This window comes from Marmota monax, unplaced genomic scaffold (assembly GCF_021218885.2).
Source record: "Marmota monax isolate L192 unplaced genomic scaffold, Marmota_monax_Labrador192_F-V1.1 WCK01_AAM20220418_F8-fsc00097, whole genome shotgun sequence".
Taxonomy (NCBI): Eukaryota; Metazoa; Chordata; class Mammalia; order Rodentia; family Sciuridae; genus Marmota; species Marmota monax.
The window spans coordinates 4,103,217-4,125,870 of NW_026694162.1; the positions used below are offsets into that span (position 1 = coordinate 4,103,217).

The window sequence follows — 22,654 nt, forward strand, 5'->3', positions numbered from 1 at the left end:
AAATGTATGTAAGAAAAATGTCAATATAATGAATGGTCTAATAAATAATGGTGACATAAATAATACTAACGAGATAGCAAAATCAGACATATGAGCTAAGATCCAGACTCTTTATTTTCCCAAACATCAGCCCCAATTTAGCTTAATCTCTGATGTGGTCTGGATATGGGGTACCCCCAAAAGCCCCTGTGTTCATGCAGGAATATTCAGAGCATTCCTTCGCCTCTCTCACTCGGCTTCCTTCTCACTCCTCTCTCAAGAGGAGCACCACTCTTTTCCCACGCCCTTCCACCGTGATGTTCTGCCTCAGTTTGGGCCAGAGCAATGAGTTGGCTGACCATGGACTAAACCTATGAAATTGTGAAATAAACTTTTTCTCCTGTTCTTGTCAGGTGCTTTGTAAAGTGGTGTCCTTTCATGGTGTCCTTTCAGTCTGGGCTGTACTGTCTCACTTTTTGGCCCTTTGAATTTCTATTTATTTTGAAGTCCCAAATAAAATCTTTTCTTCTCTAGGAAGTCGTCCTCTAAGTTTTTAAATTATAATTTAATATCTGTGAGCTTTCCCTTGATTAGGGCACTTCTTTTATTCTCTTCCATATTACAGTTTAACAAATTTTCCCTATGGAGTTGCAAATTCCTAGAGAGAAAAGACCAGGCCATTTTGACACTTATATTCTCTCCCCACAATTGACTAGGAATGTGTCTATGTGTACATGACACACATGTGCATGCACGCACACACATATATTTGTGAATGAGATAATGGGTAGTGATATTTTATCTTATTTCCTGCCCCAGAATCTGTTTGTAGAAATTCTTTTTTTTTAATCTTAATAAATGAGTACCCTTAGAAATCAGTCTTAATATAAGCCAAGGCAGTTCTAATTTATTGAGTCGAAAACATTATGAAACACTTCCCAAGTCTCTGAAAAAGCTGTTTTTATTAGCCTCCTTATTTTACAGGCACTCATTTTTTGGTTTATTTGTGCCTTGTCTTTGGTGGGGGAGCTGGATAGAGGAGCTATATTCTATTCCAATTAAGTCTGAGGGAACAGCTTAAAAAGAACATTAAAATTAGCCAAAATGTTCATAATTAGACAGTGATTCTCTTATCCAACTATTATTTGTTGGTCACTGGCTTTGCTCTAGGTTTTACACCTAGAGCTGGGCACAGAGAAAATAAAATCCTCTATTCCTGTCTGCAAGCAGTCAAGGTGGGAAGCCCTTATATATAACTCCATGAAAAGTGTGGGGGAACATGCTTTGCTGTTTTGTTTCAGGTGACTTTCCCCGACAAGGTGTTTGTTCAGTGTCAGCTTTATGACAGTTCATGTGCTGGATACTGGAGACCTACACAGCTCTGTTCTACCTTTTCTGCCACATAACATGATTCCTGACTTTCACCTTCAGAGACAGTATCTCACCAACCAATAGTAGCCCCAATGCTCACAAAACTGTGTATTTAAATGATTATAAAAGTGCTAATAAATCTTAATAGGATGTACTTCCTAAGATTTTCAGTCAGATTTGAGCCAGTCATCTATGAGTCTCTAACAATGGTCTGTCCACATTTGCTTAAAGAAAACAGCCTGTGGCTGTACACAAAGCCAATACCAGGAGACAACATGGTCAGAATTCCTAAAGGACATTTAAAAGAGGACAGTGAAATAATAATGACCTTTTTTTAAATTTTGTTTTGAATATCTAGTCATTTCTAGTCCTTAAACAAACTTGTACAGTTTCTTTTGCTAATTCTATGGAAATGCAAGTGTCTTAGTTCATTTGGGCTGCTAGAATAGCTAGAATAGCTTAATGGTGACCACAACAACAGACATTCATTTCTCACAGTTGTGGAGGATGTGAAGTCTGAGATCAAGTTTGGGTATTTGGTGTCTGCTGTGGACCTGTTTCTTGGTTCACAGCCAGCCATCCTCTCTGCATTCTCACATGGTAGAAGGGACCAAGGAACTCTCTAGAGTCTCTTTTTATAAGGATACTAATCCCATACAAAGGGACTTTCTCCTCAAGGTCTAATCACCTTCCAAAAATGCCCCCGCTCCTTAGACCATCACACTGGGGCACAGATTTCAGCATATGAGGTTTGGAGGGACATAAATGTTCAATTTATAGAGGTAAGAATTCTGAAACAATCCTATAATTTGGAGGCCCTCCAATCCAGCCTAAGCTCTTTTTCAGATGGATTTTTACATTCTCCCTTTGTGCCCAGCAGTGATTTTTTATAAAAGGTTAACTAGCAAAATTGTTTTAGTAGAATACCAGAGACTAAATACTGATAATGAATAACATAAAGGTGGTTCAAATGCTGTGCTTTCTTTTAAAACAAGCAAAAAAACCAAGAAAATAACTTTCACATTGAATCAAGGCAGGTAAATTACAGACACTGGTTTTTTTTTGTTTTGTTTTGTTTTTTAAGAATTTAATTCACTTTAAGAACACTTAACCCACATGTTGTTTGTTGTTGCTGTGTTTTATTTTTCTTAATTTCACCTAAATAAGTTGGTTCACTAGTTACCATACCTGAGGATTTCTGCCTTGCCAACAAAGAAAATCTATAAAAAGGAAATATATGCTCAGATCAAGAATATCCAGGGCTATGTGCCTAACAGATTGGAAAGTAAGTAAGACAACCTAAAGCTATATTGGAAAAGAACAAAAATCTGCAGCATTAAAAAAAATTCAACTTGTTATGAGAAAAAGGCAAGTTGCAGTTTTTACTCACATCCAAACTATCTTTCTTGAGTATGAAAAATGTGTCCATCAAAAACAACAAGGAAAGAAGGGGAAACTTATTCTTATCTAGCTTGAACGCTGCTATAAAACAAACATCTTGGGGCCAGAGTAGGCATAATCAGAAAAGCTACATCTACAGCCTGTCTAATGATCAAATGGAATGGAGGAGGAGGATATAATCCAACCATAATATGAAATTCTTATCATGCAAATATGGCATTAAAATTCTCTCTCTCCTATAAAACCTGCTCTGTGAGTGCTTTCTTCATTCAATGTAAACATGTCATCTTAACCATGATAATTGTCCAGATATCTGGTATCTTAGCCAAATCACTGCTGCTTCTTTCTTCTAAGGAATGAATATCACATTTGTGGAAAAGACAGCAATGCTTTAGAGACTTTGAAAGCAAACATCGTGAGAGGTCTTAGTAGGGCTGCTTATAAGAAACTCAATGAGGGATAATTCTAATCTGTTGCTGGTCAATTTCTTCCACATTAAGTAACATATGCTTCACTTGGTAGAAGAAGCCCTACATTTGGAAGTAGAGCTCAAAAAGAAAAGATAATCATAGTATTTTATTATAATACTCCAATAAATAGCAATAAAGATTGTTTTGCCTTCATAATTGCCCCCAAGGATAAGTAGCACATAGCCACTGCTTTATGTGCTGTTTACATACTGCAGAGAGTGATCTTGCAAGAAGAGCTGAGATCATTTTTCCAGGGAAAGGAAAAGTATTCTGACAATATTCAATGATTACGTTTTGGAGGCTTCAGTTCCAAGTCCATCCTGAGACCTGGTCCTCTACAACTTCCAGATTAGAATTCTTAATGACTTGATGTTTGTACTGATCTTATTCAAAGTCAATGAAGTTAAAACCTAGGAGACTAGAATCTTCAATAGATTGGAGCAATTAATTCATATCTCACTGCATTATATTTGGGTGGACAGAAAAGATAGATTTGTTTGGCATACATAAAAAAATGAATTATGCAGGCATCTAGTTACTACTAGTCAAAATAGCTCAGGTTACTAACATTGGTACGATGTTTGTACCTATCACCACTTCGACCAATGTCAATGTTTGATCATTTGTTACGAAACATTTATATTTAGTCCTAAAAATATTCTGATTATAGGGCTAGGGATGTGGCTCAGTGGCAGTGTGTCTGCCTGTCATGCTTGACACCTGATCCTCAACACTGAAAAAGAAAAAAGATGTTCTGATTATCTGGGGTATAGGGTGTTACCTCTGATTTAACCTGTGATAAAATATAAGCCCATTGTCTGACCCCAAAGGAAAATGAGAAAATTCTTTGGGATTTATAATATCATATTGTGCTTAAAACAAACTGGAGTCAAAAATGATGCTACTTGAGACCCAGGGCAGCAAACCTGCTTCACACAGGCTAAGTAATAAACATTTGATGCTTTGCTGGCTACATATGGTCTCTACCTCACATTTGTTTCCCTATCAACACTTAAAGTATGCAAAGATTGTTCTTAGATCATGGGCTCTGCGAATCAAGCAGTGGTCCAGGTTTGGCCCATGAGCTACAGTTTGCCAACCCCTGCTTTATTAGCCCAGTACATTAAAAAAAAAATGTTTCCTCAATTCTTGCTGTTCGTCCTTACAAAAAATGATCCCCTCTAAGCACAAATTGAGACAAAGACCAAACCTGATAATTTTTCTAATAAAAAGTAAAACTGGATAAAGGAACATGAAAGAAAATTCTAATCTTTCAAATACCTTGCAACTATTTCATGATGCAGTTACTTAAAATATTTTTTTTTTTTTTGGTCTGAGGAAGTTATACCTGGTGGTTTAACACTCATGATGTTTTTATTCCTGAGGCTGTGGTGGGTATTCTACATGAGCCATGCTAGATTGCCTGTTTGTTACTATTAATGAGGCTTTCGGGAAGTGTCCAGAAATTAAAGGTAATCAGGATCCAAGCTGAATGGTGAGAGGGATACCAGCAGTAATCTTACAACATGGGCAGTTTCATGAGAGATGAAATGCTGCCTTAAGGGGCACTTACTTCTGTCTGAAGAGCTCTCTTCACATTGGGGTTCTGTCACTAATGTCACCTCAGAACAGGGTCCCCTGTGCCCTCCCTTTGCAAATCCCAGCTATGACTGCAGCCACGCCTTTCCTGAGAGCCTGTGAAGCAATGCCCAAGATAAAAGGCTGAGAAACTGTCTGAAGTCCGTGTGCTCCAGCAGAGTAAATGGAAATACTTCCAAGCTGAATACAGAGAAAGCCGTGCAAACAGTGCTGTACCATGCCTGTCACGTTTCCATGGGGCCTTTCGCCTGGTGTTCCAGCACATAAGGGAGGTTTCAGATTTCCAAGACCAATGTGTCTGCAGTCTTCAAATATTCAGCAAGTGCTATTTTTGCCACTGCTTCACAGAAATTTTAAATTAACACAGAGCTCCTCATTAACCTGTGTTAACTTACTAAATCATAAAACTCTAATTGCTTGCAAATGAAACCAGTTTCTAGGAGAGGATAAAAATGTTCAAATGTTCCCCACATTTAACATAGATTATGCCCATTAGCATTACTCTTCACAATAAGAGTTAAATTTTAATAGATTAAGCCACTCTTATTAAGAGTTGGTAATCAGCCTTCTATTGTTCTACCTGATGGGATCACTACTGTGCAGAAATACCCACCCCACAAGCCCTCAGAGAACAACAGTAGTTAGTCTTGCTCTTGGCCTGACAGATGACTTATAAGGCTTTCTGAACACGATATGAAAGGACTCTGGGCTCTGTGGGGATCAAGGTGGTACCAGATATGGATTTGACCACTGAGGAGCTTGAGTGAGGTAGAACTTTGGTACCTGCATTTACACAAGGTGTGGAATACCACACACACTCAAAGAATATCTAACCCACACATAAGAGTTCTGGATACATACCACCACTAATTCCACACTAATTAGTGATCCTGGTTCTAGAGATGACATCAAACCTTCCTTCCATGACGCCCTCTTTCCTTTGGCTATTCAACCATCCATCATCACACAACTACCTGAAACAGCTGCCCCATCAAGACAAAGCCAATGACCTTGGCAGGGTTGAAAGGACAGAGATCCATATGGAAATTAAGTTGAGTGGTGGGTGAGAGGAGGAATAAAAGGTATTACAAAAATGGATCATCTGAAGATAGAAATTTAAACTGGGCAATGTGGCTTCTCACTTCCCAGATGCCTCTGAATCCTTTTGGGGGAGGGTATCAGCGATTGAATTCAGGGGCACTCAGCCACTGAGGCACATCCCAGCCCTATTTTATATTTTATTTTAGAGACAGGGTCTCACTGAGTTGCTTAGTGCCTCCCTGTTGCTGTGGTTGGCTTTGAACTCCCAATTCTCCTGTCTCAACCACCTCCTCATCCACTGGGATTACAGGTGTGCACCACCACACTTGGCAGAATCTATTTTTTAAAAAAGAGTATCATTCTTTTTATGGATGAATGGTATTTCATTGTATGTACATACCACTTTTTTATCAATTCACTAATTGATCGGCATCTAAGTTGATGCCATATCTTAGCTATTGTGACAGTAGAGCAATAAACGTGGGCATGCAGGTATCTCTTTGATATGCTGGAGGACATTGTAATAAGAGAAATAAGTCAGACACAGAAAGACAAGGACCACATGTTCTTTCTTGTTTGTGAAAGCTAAAAAAGAGTCAATATGGAAAGAGAATAGTGATTATTAGAGGCTAAGAAGGGTAGGCGTAGGAGGGATAGAGGAAGGTTGGATAATGGATACCAAAACACAGAATAAGTTCTAGTGTTCTATAGCACAGTGGGGTGACTATAGTTCACAAAATCCTATTATATATTTTATGAATAGCTAGAAGACAGGAACTTGAGAACTCCAAACACAAAGTAATGATAAAGAGATAGAAATATTAATGACTCTGATTTGATCAGTATTATTGCATCCATGTATTGAAAATATCACACTGTATCTCATAAATATGTACAATTATGTGCTAATCAAAAAACTCAGAAACAAATGTCTAATGAAATGGAAATGTTAAGTACCCTGATTTGATCATTACATAGTACAAACATGTATCAAATTGTCATAATATCACATAAATGTGTATAATTAAATAATAATTTTTAAACATCTTACTAAATTGTAGTAGGCAGACTACCATAATAACTACCATATAGTAAATATAAGAATACTCACCCACTTTCAGACACAGAGTAACCCAGACATTCTGGTACAGAACTGCTTGACACCCTTCTCTGTGTTCCATTGAGACAAAACAATATCAAGTAGACTTTCAGAATGACGTTCCATAGATGCCTAGCACAGATGACTAGTATGCTCTGTTACATGAAATATTGGAAACCATTTCTTTGAAACCAGAAAGTCACTAAATTTAAATTTTGATCATGATTACTAACACAAAAGACATTTTCTGCTCATCAAATTGGATCTGAATACCTTGTGCTTTACTGTATACCTTTTATATTTACAAATCATGATTCTTACATGACGTTTCAAAGGAAGTTCTCAAGCTACAATATTAGATACCAAAAGTCTGAAAATCTTTTTTTTATATTTATTTTTTAGTTTTTGGTGGACCCATCATCTTTATTTTATTTTTATATGGTGCTGAGGATAGAACCCAGACCCCCCACAAGCCAGGCGAGCGCGCTACCGCTTGAGCTACATCCCCAGCCCTGAAAATCTCTTTTTAATTGGATTTTTTTCCTGTAAGAATATTACATATGCCTCGGTAAGCTAAAACATTTAAGTTACCTTTCATATAACACAGAAAGTTTTTAGAAGTCTACTTCATGTGGGGAAACCTGAAAGTAAAGATATTAGGCAGCAGTCACTCAAACATCATTTGCCACCTCAGCTACTGTGGATTCAATACAGTTGCCACATCCCTGTGGGTTGTATGATATGCTGTCACTATAATACAAAGCATGCTAAGAAAAACAGTCAAACAGCAGTCATCTGGTTGGGCAGCCTGTGGTTAGCACTTCACACTTTCAGAGTCATGACAGTGGACTGTCATGAAATCCAGCAAGGTCACACACAGGGGAAGCATGAGATTCATTTTTCAGTTTTATCCCTAAAACTGGGCCAGATACATAACAAATGTTTGCCATTATTCATGAAGAAAGCTGGGGATTAGTAGGAAAAAAAAATCTTGCTTCATCTCGGGAAGCAAACTAAAAAAAAATCTTAAATATATCAATCGGAGGCAGTGGGTACATATTTTCACTGAAAGTGAAAATGACAAATTGTTTTCTGTTATTTACTTTTTATAGCTACTACAATTATCAAAGAAATGAAAGAACTAGAAAAGACTTTTAAGCAGGATTGAAAAAATAATCTCCATTGTTCCTTCTTTTTCTTGTTACTATCAGGTAGTGGTTACTAGAAAAAAATGACTTCAGGGTGATAAAAGAGTAGCCAGGAGAGGCATTACAGCATGAACCTGAATAAGGGATTTGGTCTCTCCAAAGATTCCCATCTGCAAGCTATGCACTGCTGAATATTTTTCCTGTATGTTTTTAGGAGGCAAGATGGGACTGGTTTAGAGAAAGGGAAGTCTGGCTGCAACACATTGAAAAATCACTGTGTGGAAATCAAAATGCAGGCCACAGAAAATATTTGCAAGTCATATATCTGATAAAGGACTAGTAACTAGAATACACAAAGAACTCTTAAAATGCAATGACAAATGACCCAATTTTAAAATGGGCAAAAAATGAGAATTTTTTTAACTAAAACTATTTCACCAAAGAAGATAAAGAAAAGCTAATGATCACATGAAAAGGAGTTCATAATTATTATACATTAGAGGATTGCACATTACAACCAAAGTAATGTACCACATTACATGTACTAGAATGGCTATGAAATTATAAAAATAAATGTATTTATTTATGTGTACATATACACATATACATTCTCATATATGACTCACAATGCCATATGTCCATATCCAGATATACATATGGATGTGACAAAGGTATATATGTGTATTTATATGAGAGTGTGTATGTGTATAAAAACATATATGTATTCATACATACACACACACACACATCTCTATGAATGACAATACTGTCAAGGATGTGATGAAAGTGGAATCCTCATGCATCCTCATACATTGCTTATTGCTGTGGGAATGTAAAATAACACACTCTTAGATGTCTACCTAAGAGAGAAGAAAAAAAATCCCAAACATATGTTCACTCAGAGAGTTATGTGCAAAAATTCACAGCAACCCTATCCATAGTACAAAAATAGGAAACCATCTAAATGGGCATCATTTGATGAATGGTTGAACAAAATGTAGCATATCCTTACAACAGAACACTGTTCATCAATAAAAAGGAACAAACTGTGACACATACTACAACATAGACAAACATCAAAAATTTTAAGCTAAGTAAAAGAAACCAGATGCAAAAGAATATGCAGTTGTCCCGTGGTATCTGTGGAGGTATTGGTTTTAGGACCCTTTGGATATCAAAATCCACAGATGCTGAAGTCCCTTACATAAAATGATATTATGTATTTTGTGCAAATACTATGTACATGTACATCCTCCCATATACTTTAAATCATCTCTAGATTACCTTTTCTTTTTCATTTTATTTTGATTATGTATTATATAACACCCTGCATGCTACATAATATATCAAATAACCTTCTAGCAGGGTATTTCTTAATCAATATTCTCCAAACCTTTTGATTTATAATGATGATTAACTCAGGACATGCATCTATCTCTTTCCATCAAACTCCACTGATACAAAAAAATGGGCAACCCTTTTTTCCTTGCCCCTGTTAGTGAACCTGTGGATGTAGACAGTGGCCACTCCCAGCATAACCATGCACACGCTCATTAAACTGAGTCCTGGAAGAATTTTGAACCACATTTTGGCAAGGTTATCTAAACCAAATCCCTACCCCTTAGGCTCCTTAGAGGTGAAGGGATTCCGCTCCTTTCCCAATAAACGCCACGCTGGAGATTACTTTTAACATATAATACAATGTACATGCTTGGGACAGATGAAATTTTTCCAAGTACTTTCAATCCATAGTTGGTTAAGAAACCTGCAAGTACAGAGGGGCTGCTATATTATATGGTCACCTGTATATGAAGGACTTAGAAAGCAAATCTGTAGAGACATAGAGACATAACACAGTGGTTATCTAGAACTGAAGGAATAAGCAAGGATTTAAGGTACATGGGCACTGGGAATCTTTCTGAGGTGACTGAAGTGTTTTAAAACTGAATTTGTGGTGATAGTAGCATAGTCTGCCACACCATACACTTTAAATAGGTGAATTTTATGATATAAAAGTATGTCTCATTAAAGTTTTTTTTTTACAAAAATTAAACAATTCTATTTTTAGATCTTAGTCAACAATTATGATGTAAATCTGCATGAAATATTTTAATTTTCTATATTTATTTACTAAATATGTATTGAATAATGCCCAGGAACTCAAAATGCCTTTGACTTCAGCACCAAGCTACGTTTAAATATCCGATGACTGGGCCTTTTCCAGTGTCCCTAGGAACTTGGCAGTGATCAGACTATTTATTAATCTAGGGGATTTGAGATTCAGGTGCCAAACTGCGTTGAACTGGCAGGATAGAAGAGTTCAAGGACGGATGCTCCCCTCCACCAGGCCTCAGGAAATGACCACAGACTAGACACTGTTCTGCCAGGCCAGCAAGTAGTTCAGAGGCAGATCATGGAGTCCCCCTAGAGCAAGCCAAGTGGTCTCTTGATAAACAGAAGGGGCTCTGTTTCTCAAAACCAGCTCTGGGACAACAATACTTAAGTCTGCCTCATTCCATGTCTACTTCTAATAACAGTAAGCGAGCCCATCAACACAGACTCATGTCATAAAAGTTTAACTCTGCAACAGAAGGCAAATTTTTCCAAACACAATAAATGTCCAAAATTTGTATATTTTATTCTATGTGAAGGCACTTGTCTTGAATCTCTTTTGTCATTTTAATACAGTTTGCATTAAGGACACATTAAAAATGAAAGGTATGGGGCTGCGGTTAGGGCTCAGTGGTAGAGTGCTTGCCTAGCATGTGTGAGGCACTGGGTTCGATGTAAACAGATGAAGTTCCATCAACAACTAATAATTTTTTTTTTAAGTGAAAGGTATAAAATTCAAAAAGAAATATAATGCAAAAAATCCTGTTACCTGTAGGAAACACTTGAGTTTCTCCAATCAAGCCCTACTTGGGTCCAAGAAATGTATTTATTTTCTTCAAGACAAAACGGCTTGGATAGCAGGACATTTGCATTTAGATTTTATGTTCTTTCTTTTTATCTGGCAGGCGGTTCTAAAGTTGAATTTCATGAGCATGCTGCTCAGAACTGCATACACACACCCTGGTTAATGAATCAAGTAGGTGATTCCAGGGATTTCCTGAGGTTAGAAGACACTTGACTTGACACTCATATTTCATAAAATCTGGACATCAGCATGGATGCAGGATGGTGGACTGTCATGAACTATGATATCAGGCCAGATTCCACTGAGGTTAGATTCTTAACTGTTCAGTTTTTAGGTTTTTACTACTTGAGAATAATCGCTGCTATTATTTTCAACCTACACCTTTGGACCAGAACCTCAAAGCCTCTTTCCACAAATATTATTCCCCATTGTTATATCTGGAGGCAGAACAAAAACAAACAAAAAAAAAAAAACAAATTATATCTGCATAGGAATCAAGAGAAAATTGAGCTTGAGGGAGTACTGGCTTTTCTTTCTGTAAGAGTTTAATGACCAATTTATTTGGGAAACATTACACTGAGCATTGGTGCTTTGCAAGTCACAGATGCATGAGGAAAGCTTCCAAACTGCTGACTTTTATAACTTGAAAGGGCCCATTTTAAAATTGTGACTCATTTATGAGCCTGAAAATGTTATATCCGTATGTATGAATCAGACCCTGGAAGTATAAGTTTACAAAGTATTACATTTCCATCAACTACAAATTACAAATCCATTGATGAAATGCTGAGTTTACTTAGCAACAGCTGAAACTCAAAGTGGTAAGAAATAATCTAATTATCCAGTATACTAAAATAAATCAAGGTGCCAGCAAGATATGTTTGCCTAGCATTGCAATGCATATTTTATGACTACTTTTATAACTATTGAAGAAACTTGATCATAAGTGGCATGTTTCAAATTTAAGTAAATCAACAGGAAAGAGGTATTGCTAATGTCAGAGCTGGAAAGGGAACAGGCCTCTGGGTGAGTCTCCTGATAATATAAAATGAAACGATGGTTGGCAGCCCTGGAAAATGAGCCAGCATTCTAAAAGGTGGTTCCCAATTTCACATTCTCCTACATTTGCTCCTATATCAATAATAAAAACCATAAACAGACAAAGTGAGACGTCCAGAAACCGTTGCCCAAACCCTTGAAAAATTGGCTTATGGCATATAAAAAGAAAAAAAAGCCTAGAACTTGTTTGAAATGACAAATGTGAAAATTAGAACCCAGATCATTTAAGCATTCAAAATAAAGTTTATCTTATATTAAAATGTAAGTTCAATTTTATTTAAAAAGCATGCTATAGTTAGAGAAAGTACTAAATATATATGATCTTAAAGGAATAAACTAGATTCCTTGTGTGTTAGTCAGATTTCCATCACTATAATAAAGTATCTGAGACAATCATCTTAAAAAAAAAAAAAAAAAAAAAAAAAAAAAAGGAATAAACTAATAATACCAAGCCACCAAAATGCTGTATCCACTCTAATGCTGAGTTAATTTATCAGATGTAAGTAACTATCATTCTATTTTTGGTTATGTTGGTTCTCTGGAACAAAGGAGAACAAATTTTCATTTGGTGTTTATAAAACTGACATGATTTTATGGGGTCATACTCCACAGAAAGTAGAACCCCAAATCATACATCTTCTATGAGTTGGCTCTAAGAGGATGGAAACCTGTCTAGTTACAGAATAGGATATTCTTATTATATAGGAGTTTCTCTTAGTAACTCATTTATAACACTAATCTGAAACTTATGTGAAGATTTATTATGGGGCATGATTTGACTGGACTATTTCACAGTATACTATATAATAATAAAATGTGTTTCAACTGCATTTGAGAAATCATCCTCCAGGCAACTAAAAACAACAACAACAAAAAAATACAATGTAAAATACTATTAGTGATAGAGTTAAAAAAAATAGTAGGGTGGAATCTAAATTGGATTGCTAGTAGAAATGAAACATACTTTTAAGACACTGAATAATAGATTCTAAACACAACTGAAATTGAAGTCTCTAAACCTCAGGTAATCTTTGGTAATTAAAAAAAATCACATTTATTTTCATCTACAATATTTTAGTAATAAAATTTATTCTTAACCCATCTAAAATATGCAGTTTGGATTAGTAGAAACTATTCAAAACAAATCCATTGAAAGTTATTTTCCAAAAAAATTTCCCTTTCAACTAATGCATACTATACTAGTTAATGCATATTTAAATGTCTTTAGAGATAAAACAATGGAATAAATAAAAACAATCAATTGACCACTAATGCTTTAAATAAATGAATCTTTTCAAGCGACACAAACACCCCCTGACATCTCCATTTCATTAGTCTCAAAGTGTCTCTTTTCCACTTGGAAACCTTGCCACCAAAATTCATAGCTCAACTTGGCCCCCTTCCCCGTCCTGATTCCACCCCTCCCCTACATTACAAACCTTGTGGCATAAAGGAAAAGAAGATATGGAACACAGAAACCTTTTTTTTTTTTTTTTTTTTTTAATTCTCAAACTGCAGAAAGTTTCGATTCTGTTCTCTTTCTGAAACTTCAGTACTGATATACAGCCAAATATCACTTTCATCACTTGGAAATTCCTAATGTACATTCACATATTAACGTTCTTAGAATATTTCAGGTAAAAAAGAAAGATAACCCTTTGTGTTACACAGTCCAGGCCCACAACATGCAGTCCTGCCTCCTGCAAAAAAGTCACTAACTCCCTTAAACAGCTTCCACTGAAACACACTGGATTGATAGTTGCTTGGCCACCTTCACAAAACCAGGGAAGTCACAAAAGGTGTGGGCGAGAATCAGATAATTCCAGTTTTCAGAACCCTAAGCTCTGGGATTCAGGTTTCTTCAGAAACATAGGTATTCATAGATTCTCCCAATACAAACTGATTGAATGCCTTGGTCTGGGCCCTGTGATCATAAGAGCACATATCAGAACAGGGCCACACTTATTGGACAGAGGGGAATCTTCTTCCTAGGCCTGAGGTCCACCTTATCACAAAGCCGATCAGAACCAGAAAGTGTGTGGTCCTATGGATCACTGTGATCTGGTTGGGCAGTCATAAAGAATGGAGGCCACAAAAAGAATGTAAGATTTCTGCTACTCTGCTTCTTTCTATTATTCACCAAAAATCAATTAATTGATGAATCAATCAATCACAGGTAAATAAATCAGAGATACAGGATGTGAAAAAGTACCACAAAGAACAGCTGCATCCTAAAAGGATGTCTCCCCTATTAGTAGAAAACATTTCCAAGAAACCTCTAGAGTTTTATGCTTAGTAGAAGGACGGGGAGAGATTTGGAACACAAACTTCTCCAGAAAGCTATCTGCCTCTTTTTCAAGCTTAAAATATTCTTTGAATTATTCTAATTAACTAAAAAGAATTTCTATCACGTATACATCTCCCTCCTATAATATGGAGAGGATGCTGAGATGGAACAAAGACGAAACAGGTCCATTTGAATCCAAAGACCAAAATCTCCAACAAAATAATAGGGAAAGTTATGTATCATATTGTGAACTTCAAACCCTATTCTTTTTGCGGAGGGGGGGGGGGATGGTGCTGGGTATTGAACCCAGTGCTTTGTAAATGAAAGGCAAGCACTCTACCAACTGAGCTATATCCCCAGCCCTCATATTGTGAACTTCACAGATACAAAAAGAAAGACTGATGGAAGAAGGGAAGGGAAGGGAGGGAGGGAGAGAGGAGAGTGTGCAAGAAAGGAAGGAAGACTGGTCAGAAAATAGATATTCATGGAAGTGTAAGAGGCTGGTGACATCATGTTCAAAACTAAAACTTTGTGAAAAGACATTTTTTAAAAAACATCTTTACATTTTAAAACCACAGTATGGGGATTGGGTGCAGCAGAATGTGGACTTTAATGAAAAAATCAAATATAGAAAATCTTATGCTATCACAGGACTGAGTAATGTTTTTTTTTTCTTTGACACATTTGTGTAATCATCAAAGATTATCTTTGAAAGAGGAAAGTTTATGCAGCGATTTGGTTTGTGAATGAAGAAACTAAGGCAAGAAGAAGTGAAATAGTGGGTCTGAGGTTACACAGCCCTGAAACTGCAAAACTGAAACTAAATCTCCAGCCTCTGTCCTTTCCTCACTCCATCAGGGACTTGTTGATTTCTTTCCTATGTTACTGTTGGCTACAGTCTCTCAATCTTCACATGAAATGGACAATTTTCACTTTTTATTGCCTCTTTATAGGAAAACAGGAATGGCCATTCTCAAAAAAACCAAGCATGTTAAGAACATCCTCTGGGCTACAAAAAGTTGGCAAAGCTTGAATTAAGACTTTCTGTTTTCAGTGACCATGGGTTAAACCAACTAAGATGAGACATTTTAAAAAGAAATGTATAGCATGAGCATAATTCTGAGTCTATTTTTATTGGCCCTTGGGAGTAGATACACTAGTGGTCACCCTTATACATGCATAGATTGTTAAATTATGCTTTATAATTTAACAATCTATGCATGTATACTGGGTATGTTATACTGCTATGTATATATTTTAATTTAGGCAAATCTCTGCAAAATAAATATGTCAACTAAGGTTTTCCATATTTATTCTTCTTTTAGATACATTTTATTCAACTTTTGGGTACAGCTGCTCCAGAAAATATCATAGACCTGTAAATATCATGATTGCTAGGAAACAAAGCATTACCATAAGGAGTCTACCTTTCTTTAAAAAGAAAACTTTAATCTCTCAAATGCCATGTTTATGTAGAAAAGTTCTAAAACAGGTTCACATACATGATATTAAAAACTAGTCACTAAACTGGTCGCAATGGCACACATCTACATGGCTCCAGAGGCTGAGGCAGAAGGATTGTGAGTTCAAAGCCAGCCTCAGCAAAGGCGAGGTGCTATAAGCAACTCAGTGAGACCCTGTCTCTAGATAAAATACAGAATTGGGCTGAGGATGTGGCTCAGTGGTCAAGTGCCCCTGAGTTCAATCCCCAGTACTCCACTCCAAAATTAAAAACTAGTCAATGAACAATTCTTGGCACTAGCAGGTGGACTCAACAGACATGTTGGTCTTTGATCCTTCCCTTAACCACCTTAAAATGACTATGAATATTTTTTTTAACAAACAAAAAGTATAAATCCATAAAGATGACAAGAATGAATAAGACAGTAGTAAAAGAAGCCAGAAAGCCAATTATTCACTGACTTACCTGACTAGAGAAAATAGAATTTTAGAGCAGCAATGTTGAAAAATCAAAAAGTAATCACATGGGTGCTGAGAGCCAACCTCTCACCCATGACTCCAGCCTGTTGGCACCAGTTCCCCTGCAGGGCGGATAACATGGGAGGACAGGTTCAGAGACTGCACAGAAGCCAGACACCTGCATTCCTTCTGCTCAGGGTGAATACCAACTGTTCTTTGCCAACCTGGAAGAAGTGTGTATTTACTATTTGGAGAGGAAAAACAGAACTGTGGACTGGCTGCAGGGCATCAAACATTGGGGAGAAAAGAGCTACTGCACTGGAACCAGGAAAGTAAGTAAATGTTTGCAAGTTAACTATTGAGACCTCTCCCCTCCACCCCACCCTGTTTTTTAAATTCCAGAAAGTTGACACCTAGGCTTTTGCCTTCATGGCAGTAACAGCAAAGAATTCCACTGGGCTGGTTAAATTTTCAGAGACAACAAAAAATATGGAAAACTACCAAAATTGGTGCTGTATGCCTACCATGCAAATCACCCCTTAGTGAGGCCCACAATTAGCAAGTTCTAGATATACCCAGAGAGCTTCCAATCAGCTATGGAATGGCTCATTGAAGAGGGTGAACAAGTTTCTAAACATTTAAGGAAAGCTTCTAAAGCAGAAGCCAAACAAAGAGAAAAATGCATCTTTGGGGAAACAATAACATATACAAAGAGAAACAGTTTCAATAAGTATCAATGATGTCTCCAGAGACCTAAAGTAGTACTAGCTACCAAAGAAAAGCATGATGTTATCTAAAATAAATTAGCATCCAGGGATAAAAAAGTATACATTAGAAATTAATAATGTAGTACAGAATAAATAAAATCTAAGCACAAGGTTTAAAAGATAAACTTGAGGTTATCTTCCAATATAAAGAGAAAAAACAGAGCTAGAAAATGACAGAGAAGAAAATAAGAAAGTTTGAGAACTAATATAGGAAGGTTGCTATCTGCACAAAAAAATGTCAGAAACATTAAGTATTTTTTTTAAATTCTAAGAAGTAAAGAACATAAATTCTAAGACTGAACAGGACTACTAGGTTCCCAGTACCATGGATTAAAACAGATTCACATTAAGATACATCCTTTTAGAATGTATCTAAATGTGTTCTAAGTTTTCGAATATCAGTCCTTAAGGATTCCAGGAAAAAAAAAAAAAAAGAATGAAAAATAAAAAATGAGCATGGTATTAGACTGCTGGACTTTGTCAACTTCAATATTTTGAAGGAAAATAATTCCCTACCTAAAATTTTATAACCAGCTAGATTATAAATTAAGCATGAGAAAAGAATAAAGATTGCCATATCATCAAAGTCTTAATGTCTTTCACGCACAATACCTTTTCTTAGAAACCACCAGAAAATGAATCTGCCAAAATAAAGAAGTAAACGAAGAAAGGCAGAAACTTCATTCAAGAAAGAGATTACTCAATATACAGAGAAGGTGAAGAAACCTCCAACATGATGGAGAAGCAGGCCAGGAGAGCCCAAGGATCATGTATTTCCTCCAGATAAATCATAGATTGCTTAATATGTTTGAGTGGAGAAAAATAAGACATAATATAGGAGAATTTAGAGACTTTTTTTTAGTGTTAAGTATAAATAAAACTCAGCAAATTAAAAAATAAGACCAAGCAAATAAAAATGAGATGATTATTGATTGCAGAGAAAATAAAAAGATGTGCAGGAAGAAAAATTATACTGCAATGTTCAGCTTCAACTGCAGGTTACACAGTTGTAACAGTGTAAATGCAAGCATGGGCTCTGGATTCTTGGGGTTTATATTTATTGGGAGGCTGTAAAATTATTTGGGGGTGACACAGTTATAAAAAAGGTGTGCATGTGTAAGGGAAAGAAAACCAAAACCCCAACTTCTGTAATAGGAAGCCAATAGGTTGCTCTAAAACAGAAAAATCTGAATGTAGCAGTATTATCAATTTTACTTAGAAATATAAAAAGCAGTCATCAAAGGAATGATTAAAAAATTTAAAGTGATTGCTTTCAAAAAGCAGGAATGGGGTAAAGGGTAGTGTGGGTTTGCCATTTCATTTTTTGTGGTAATTCTCATGTAGATTTTTTTTCTTTCTTAAACCATGTAAGTATATAATTTTGATTTTCAAAAACCAAATTTTAACAAAACTCTATTTTCTACAATGACCAACATCTGAACATCCAACAGTCCTAGAAACTTCTAAACCATTCCTATTGCTCTAATGCCAATTTCAACTTGAATGTTCTTAACGAAGATCATAAAAGGGTGCATCCACTCCATTATGATATAGCTCTTCCTTGTTTATGTCATCATAAAGCTCATTCATAAATCTATTTTGCTTGTTAAATGGTAAAGTGAACATTATTGACACTATAACTGATTGAGACTCCTAAAGGTGCTCATGAAATCTGACGTGTGTCCAGCTGCAGATCACCAGAGCTCTTTAGAAAGGAAAACAAACACACACTGCCTCTTTATACTAGTTCTTGAACATTCAATAAAGACTAATGGGTACACTCCTAAGTTCCTTGCCTGATAATCATGTCAATACTATTATAAATAGGGAACTCAAATCAACATGCCACACTAATATATTCTCTAAAGTTCAGACACATCAGCACTTTTCCGCTGGATTTCTGTCTCCACAACAATCAATGATTATAATCAATCAGGCCCAGGAATGACTCAATAAGCCAATATTTCCAATAGAATCTTTAGGACAATTCTTTTGATACAGATTAGGAAACCAATCCTTTGTTGTAAACTGATTGAATTAGAAAGAAAAATACATGATCATGAAGGCATTTGTTCTATTCCAGAATCTCTGGGAAAGCTTTGTCACAGTCATTTGAAAAGAGTGGGTGACAGAATCCAAGAGTTAAGGCACATAGTCTAATACTTTTCTTTCTCCCAGTTTTGAAGACACCATAGGGCAAATTATGTTTTCAGGAAAAGAAACAAGCTTACCTTTCACAAGCTCGGACAGTCCATGCGGCAATTATCCATAATGAGATACTAAAAACCAAGAGCACAGTTCCTGGGCAAATAGTCATTAAAGTCTTCATAACAAAACGCGTATTGAAGTTTATCTTATTAAGTGCTCCAATGCTTCTAGAGGAGGCATCAGTGAAAAGTTTGCTATGTAAAAGCATGACTCTGGCAATCAGATAGAGTCTTAAGAACATTGGTATAGATAAAATAATATCCACATCAGCGGTGGTTGTGGATGGGGCATAGGAGAAGGCAAGCCGGGCCGTCCATGTGAACGTATAATTCCCAGGTATGGGATGAATAGCACACACCAGTATTTCCAAGCAGATGAAGAAAATACGCTCATAAGTCATGGCTATTCTCCAGTCATCTGCTCCATTGTCCACCATGAATAACTGAAAAAATAAAGTAGAAAATCAGCTTCAGTATGGCATGAATGGTCCACAAGTGTTAGTGCAGATCTTACTTAACAAGGCATAACAGATGACTCTTAGAGATTGTGGCGGGCTAAGGGTTACAGCTTTCAAATGCTAGCCAGATACGTTATTTTTAGCAAAGGGCACTGGTCCCAAAGGGGAACTTCATTTTATAAAAATTAAAAAAACTTGCTACCCTAGAGTAAAACATATTTTGGAGTCCATGTTCCTACACAATCATATAAGTAACATCATTTTAAAATAAGGGGCTTGGGCCTATCAGTACTGACACCCCCTCAGATAAAGTCAAAGTGGACTTGCCTTAGAACCAGCTGTTCTTCTCTTTAAGAGACTGGACTGAAACCCTTACATAATTCTATTTAGGGTGAACTCTAGGGTGCTGCTGCAATCAGGTATAACCTATAATGCAACAATGCGTGAGCATTCTTATAGGAAATCTTATTCTTGGTTTCAGAGGAAATCACAAGAGATCACAGTTACATGCAGTAGAAACATTTCTTCCCGCTTCCTCACTACTATTTCATTTTCTATCTTTTCTTCTATTCTCCATTGCTTTGCCTTACATTATTAATTTTTCAATCTTTCTTTAATAAAGTTTATTTTTACCTGTTTGTCATTTTTCACAGTACAATTAAAAAAAATAAACCAAAAAAAAAACCGCATGTGCGCATGCACACACACACACACACACACACAGATCACGGGTATGGGAGAGAAAGAGAAAGCAAAAAAAAAAAAAAAACCAGAAAAGAATGTCTCTCTCTTCCCTGGCTGTCTATAAACAGTCAGGCCCTGGCAGTCCATAAATAACCAGAGGATTTGGAAGTGTGTAGTGGCTTTTCTGGCTGCCACAGTGACTTTGGGGGCTAGTGGCATTTAGAGCCAGGAAGCCACAGGTGCCAACCATGCGGCAGTGCTGGAATCCCATCATAGGAAGATCTGTCTGCCCAGAATGCCAATTGTGCTCCCCCACTGAGAAAGACGCCATGTTCTCTGACTTCTGCTAAGTAGCCAACTCAAGTGGGAAGCAGGAGATGAAAATGATTCAAATGTGAACAGCGAATTCTCAGGTGAGTGAGTTGCAAAGAGGTTGGAGGGGCAGGTTTTCCATATGGTTGTATTCTGTGTGCATTGCTATTCTAGAGTTAGGAAAATAATTTCCTCCCATTTAGATGTTGACAAATCTCCACTCTGGCTTAATGATTCTGTAGTTGATAGGTACTTCCCCTGCTATCATTCAAACTGGTCACTACCTCCTTGTTAACTTTGCAAAAAATAGGAATTTGAGAACAAAAACTGCCACTTCCTTCTAGCACCTCAAGGAGTTGGAAAAAAGCACACTCTCTTATCAAAACATACCAGAATTTTGATTGTCTGCTTTTCCACCAAAGTTGACTCTGAGTGACTTAGCAATTTGTAAAGGGCACCTCTGAAAGGGCTAAGAATTACCAAAATTGTAAATTATCAAAAGCTGTACAGCAGGTTCTGATTTCAAGAGAGGCTTTCCCCATGCCCTCCTGGGCAGGTGCAGTGTAAATGCAGGATGCACACCTTCAGGGTAAGTGGGAAGGAAGCGTCCACTTACATGTATACTTCTGACAGGCTTTTTAATAAGTAGTCTCCTACCTTCCCAGGATTTCCCTCCCTTTGCCACTCGTAAGGGACCTGCTCCCCTACCCTGACCGTCTCTTTTCTCAGGAATCTTTACACCCACCCTCTGTTCACTTCTCCAACCAGGCTATTTCTTCTAGTGAGTCACATGGCTTCATCCCTAATCTCATGGCCATCCTCAGCAGCTCCACCCTTCATCTTTAGGTGGGCCTGCCCAGGTAACTCTCAACCTGAAAACTGATGTCCAGGCTACTGGTGGACTGGGACTTCACACCACGCCTTCCAGCTCAGCTGAACCATCAAAGTCATTCTGTGATCATTCCCTGTCCCCATAATATTCGCCCCAAGAGCTACTTCTGTTGCCCCCTTCCAGCACATACTTCTCTACCCCCAACATCACAGGAAATACCCTGTATCTCATACGTTAGCCATAAACTTGCCTACATCTGCACTTTTTCCTCTGTATTTCCCTTTCTCCACACATCTCAAGTCATACTATATCCAAATCCAGTTTCCCTGTATTGAGAGCCTCTTTTCTGGGCCTCCTCTAGATCAACAAAGTACACACACAAGGCCAAACTGCTACCATGTACTAAACAAAAACCACAAAACCAGCTGAGAACTATGGCTGGCTCTGTCTGCCCTCGCCTGTGTTGTTTCCTCATTTCTCCTTCATCCACGAATACCTTGGAGGTGGATTTTGCCACCAGCAGGCCATTAATACTAGTCCTGCGAAGATCACTGAACATACCTTCATTATGAAATCCAGCCCTCCTGTCCTAATTTTTATCTCACCTGACTTGTCGTTCCTTTCTTCCTGGAAAACCTCTCTTCCCTTGGTTTCTGTGATATGTTAGGTTTTCTATCTGCTACAAGCTCGAGGTTCTCAGTCTCCTCCCCAATTTTAGTGTCACGGCTCTACTGGGTCCACTGCCAACTCTTCTCTGACTCCACACCTAACTGGGCTAGCTTATCCCTCTCATCTCCCATCATCTAAAGACCTCTTTAAAATGTAAATTATATTATTATATAATGCCATTACTGTCATGATCAAAACCATCCAAAAATCTCTCCACCGCCTGATGGGTAGAGTCTAACCTACCTTCCACAGCAGACACAGCTTTCTGCAGTCTGGGTTTACCTATCTCTCACACTTCACTGCCTATTACTCTGCCCACATCTCCTTATGGCTGCAGATTCCAGAACACACCAACCTAATCCTGCTTCTTTGTCTTATATATTCTGTCCTATGGCCTGCAGAAGAGTCTCCATCTAGCAAATTCTTATTCCTTC

The 22,654-nt window shown here is 37.2% G+C and overlaps 1 protein-coding gene and 1 pseudogene across 2 annotated transcripts in view; both read right to left on the reverse strand.

Moving 5' to 3' along the window:
• Positions 1 to 22,654, reverse strand: part of Kcnn2 (potassium calcium-activated channel subfamily N member 2) — a 422,891-nt gene that overhangs the window by 77,661 nt on the left and 322,576 nt on the right. Inside the window, exon 6 of one of the 2 annotated variants that reach the window (XM_046465845.2) lies at positions 19,290 to 19,708. In XM_046465845.2, coding sequence (XP_046321801.1) covers positions 19,290 to 19,708 — 419 coding nt within the window. Of the gene's footprint in view, positions 1 to 16,298; positions 16,434 to 19,289; positions 19,709 to 22,654 lie in introns of those variants that run through there. The other variant, XM_046465846.2, reaches the window with a different exon arrangement.
• LOC131425010 (NADH dehydrogenase [ubiquinone] 1 alpha subcomplex subunit 1-like) lies at positions 5,390 to 12,369 on the reverse strand (annotated as a pseudogene).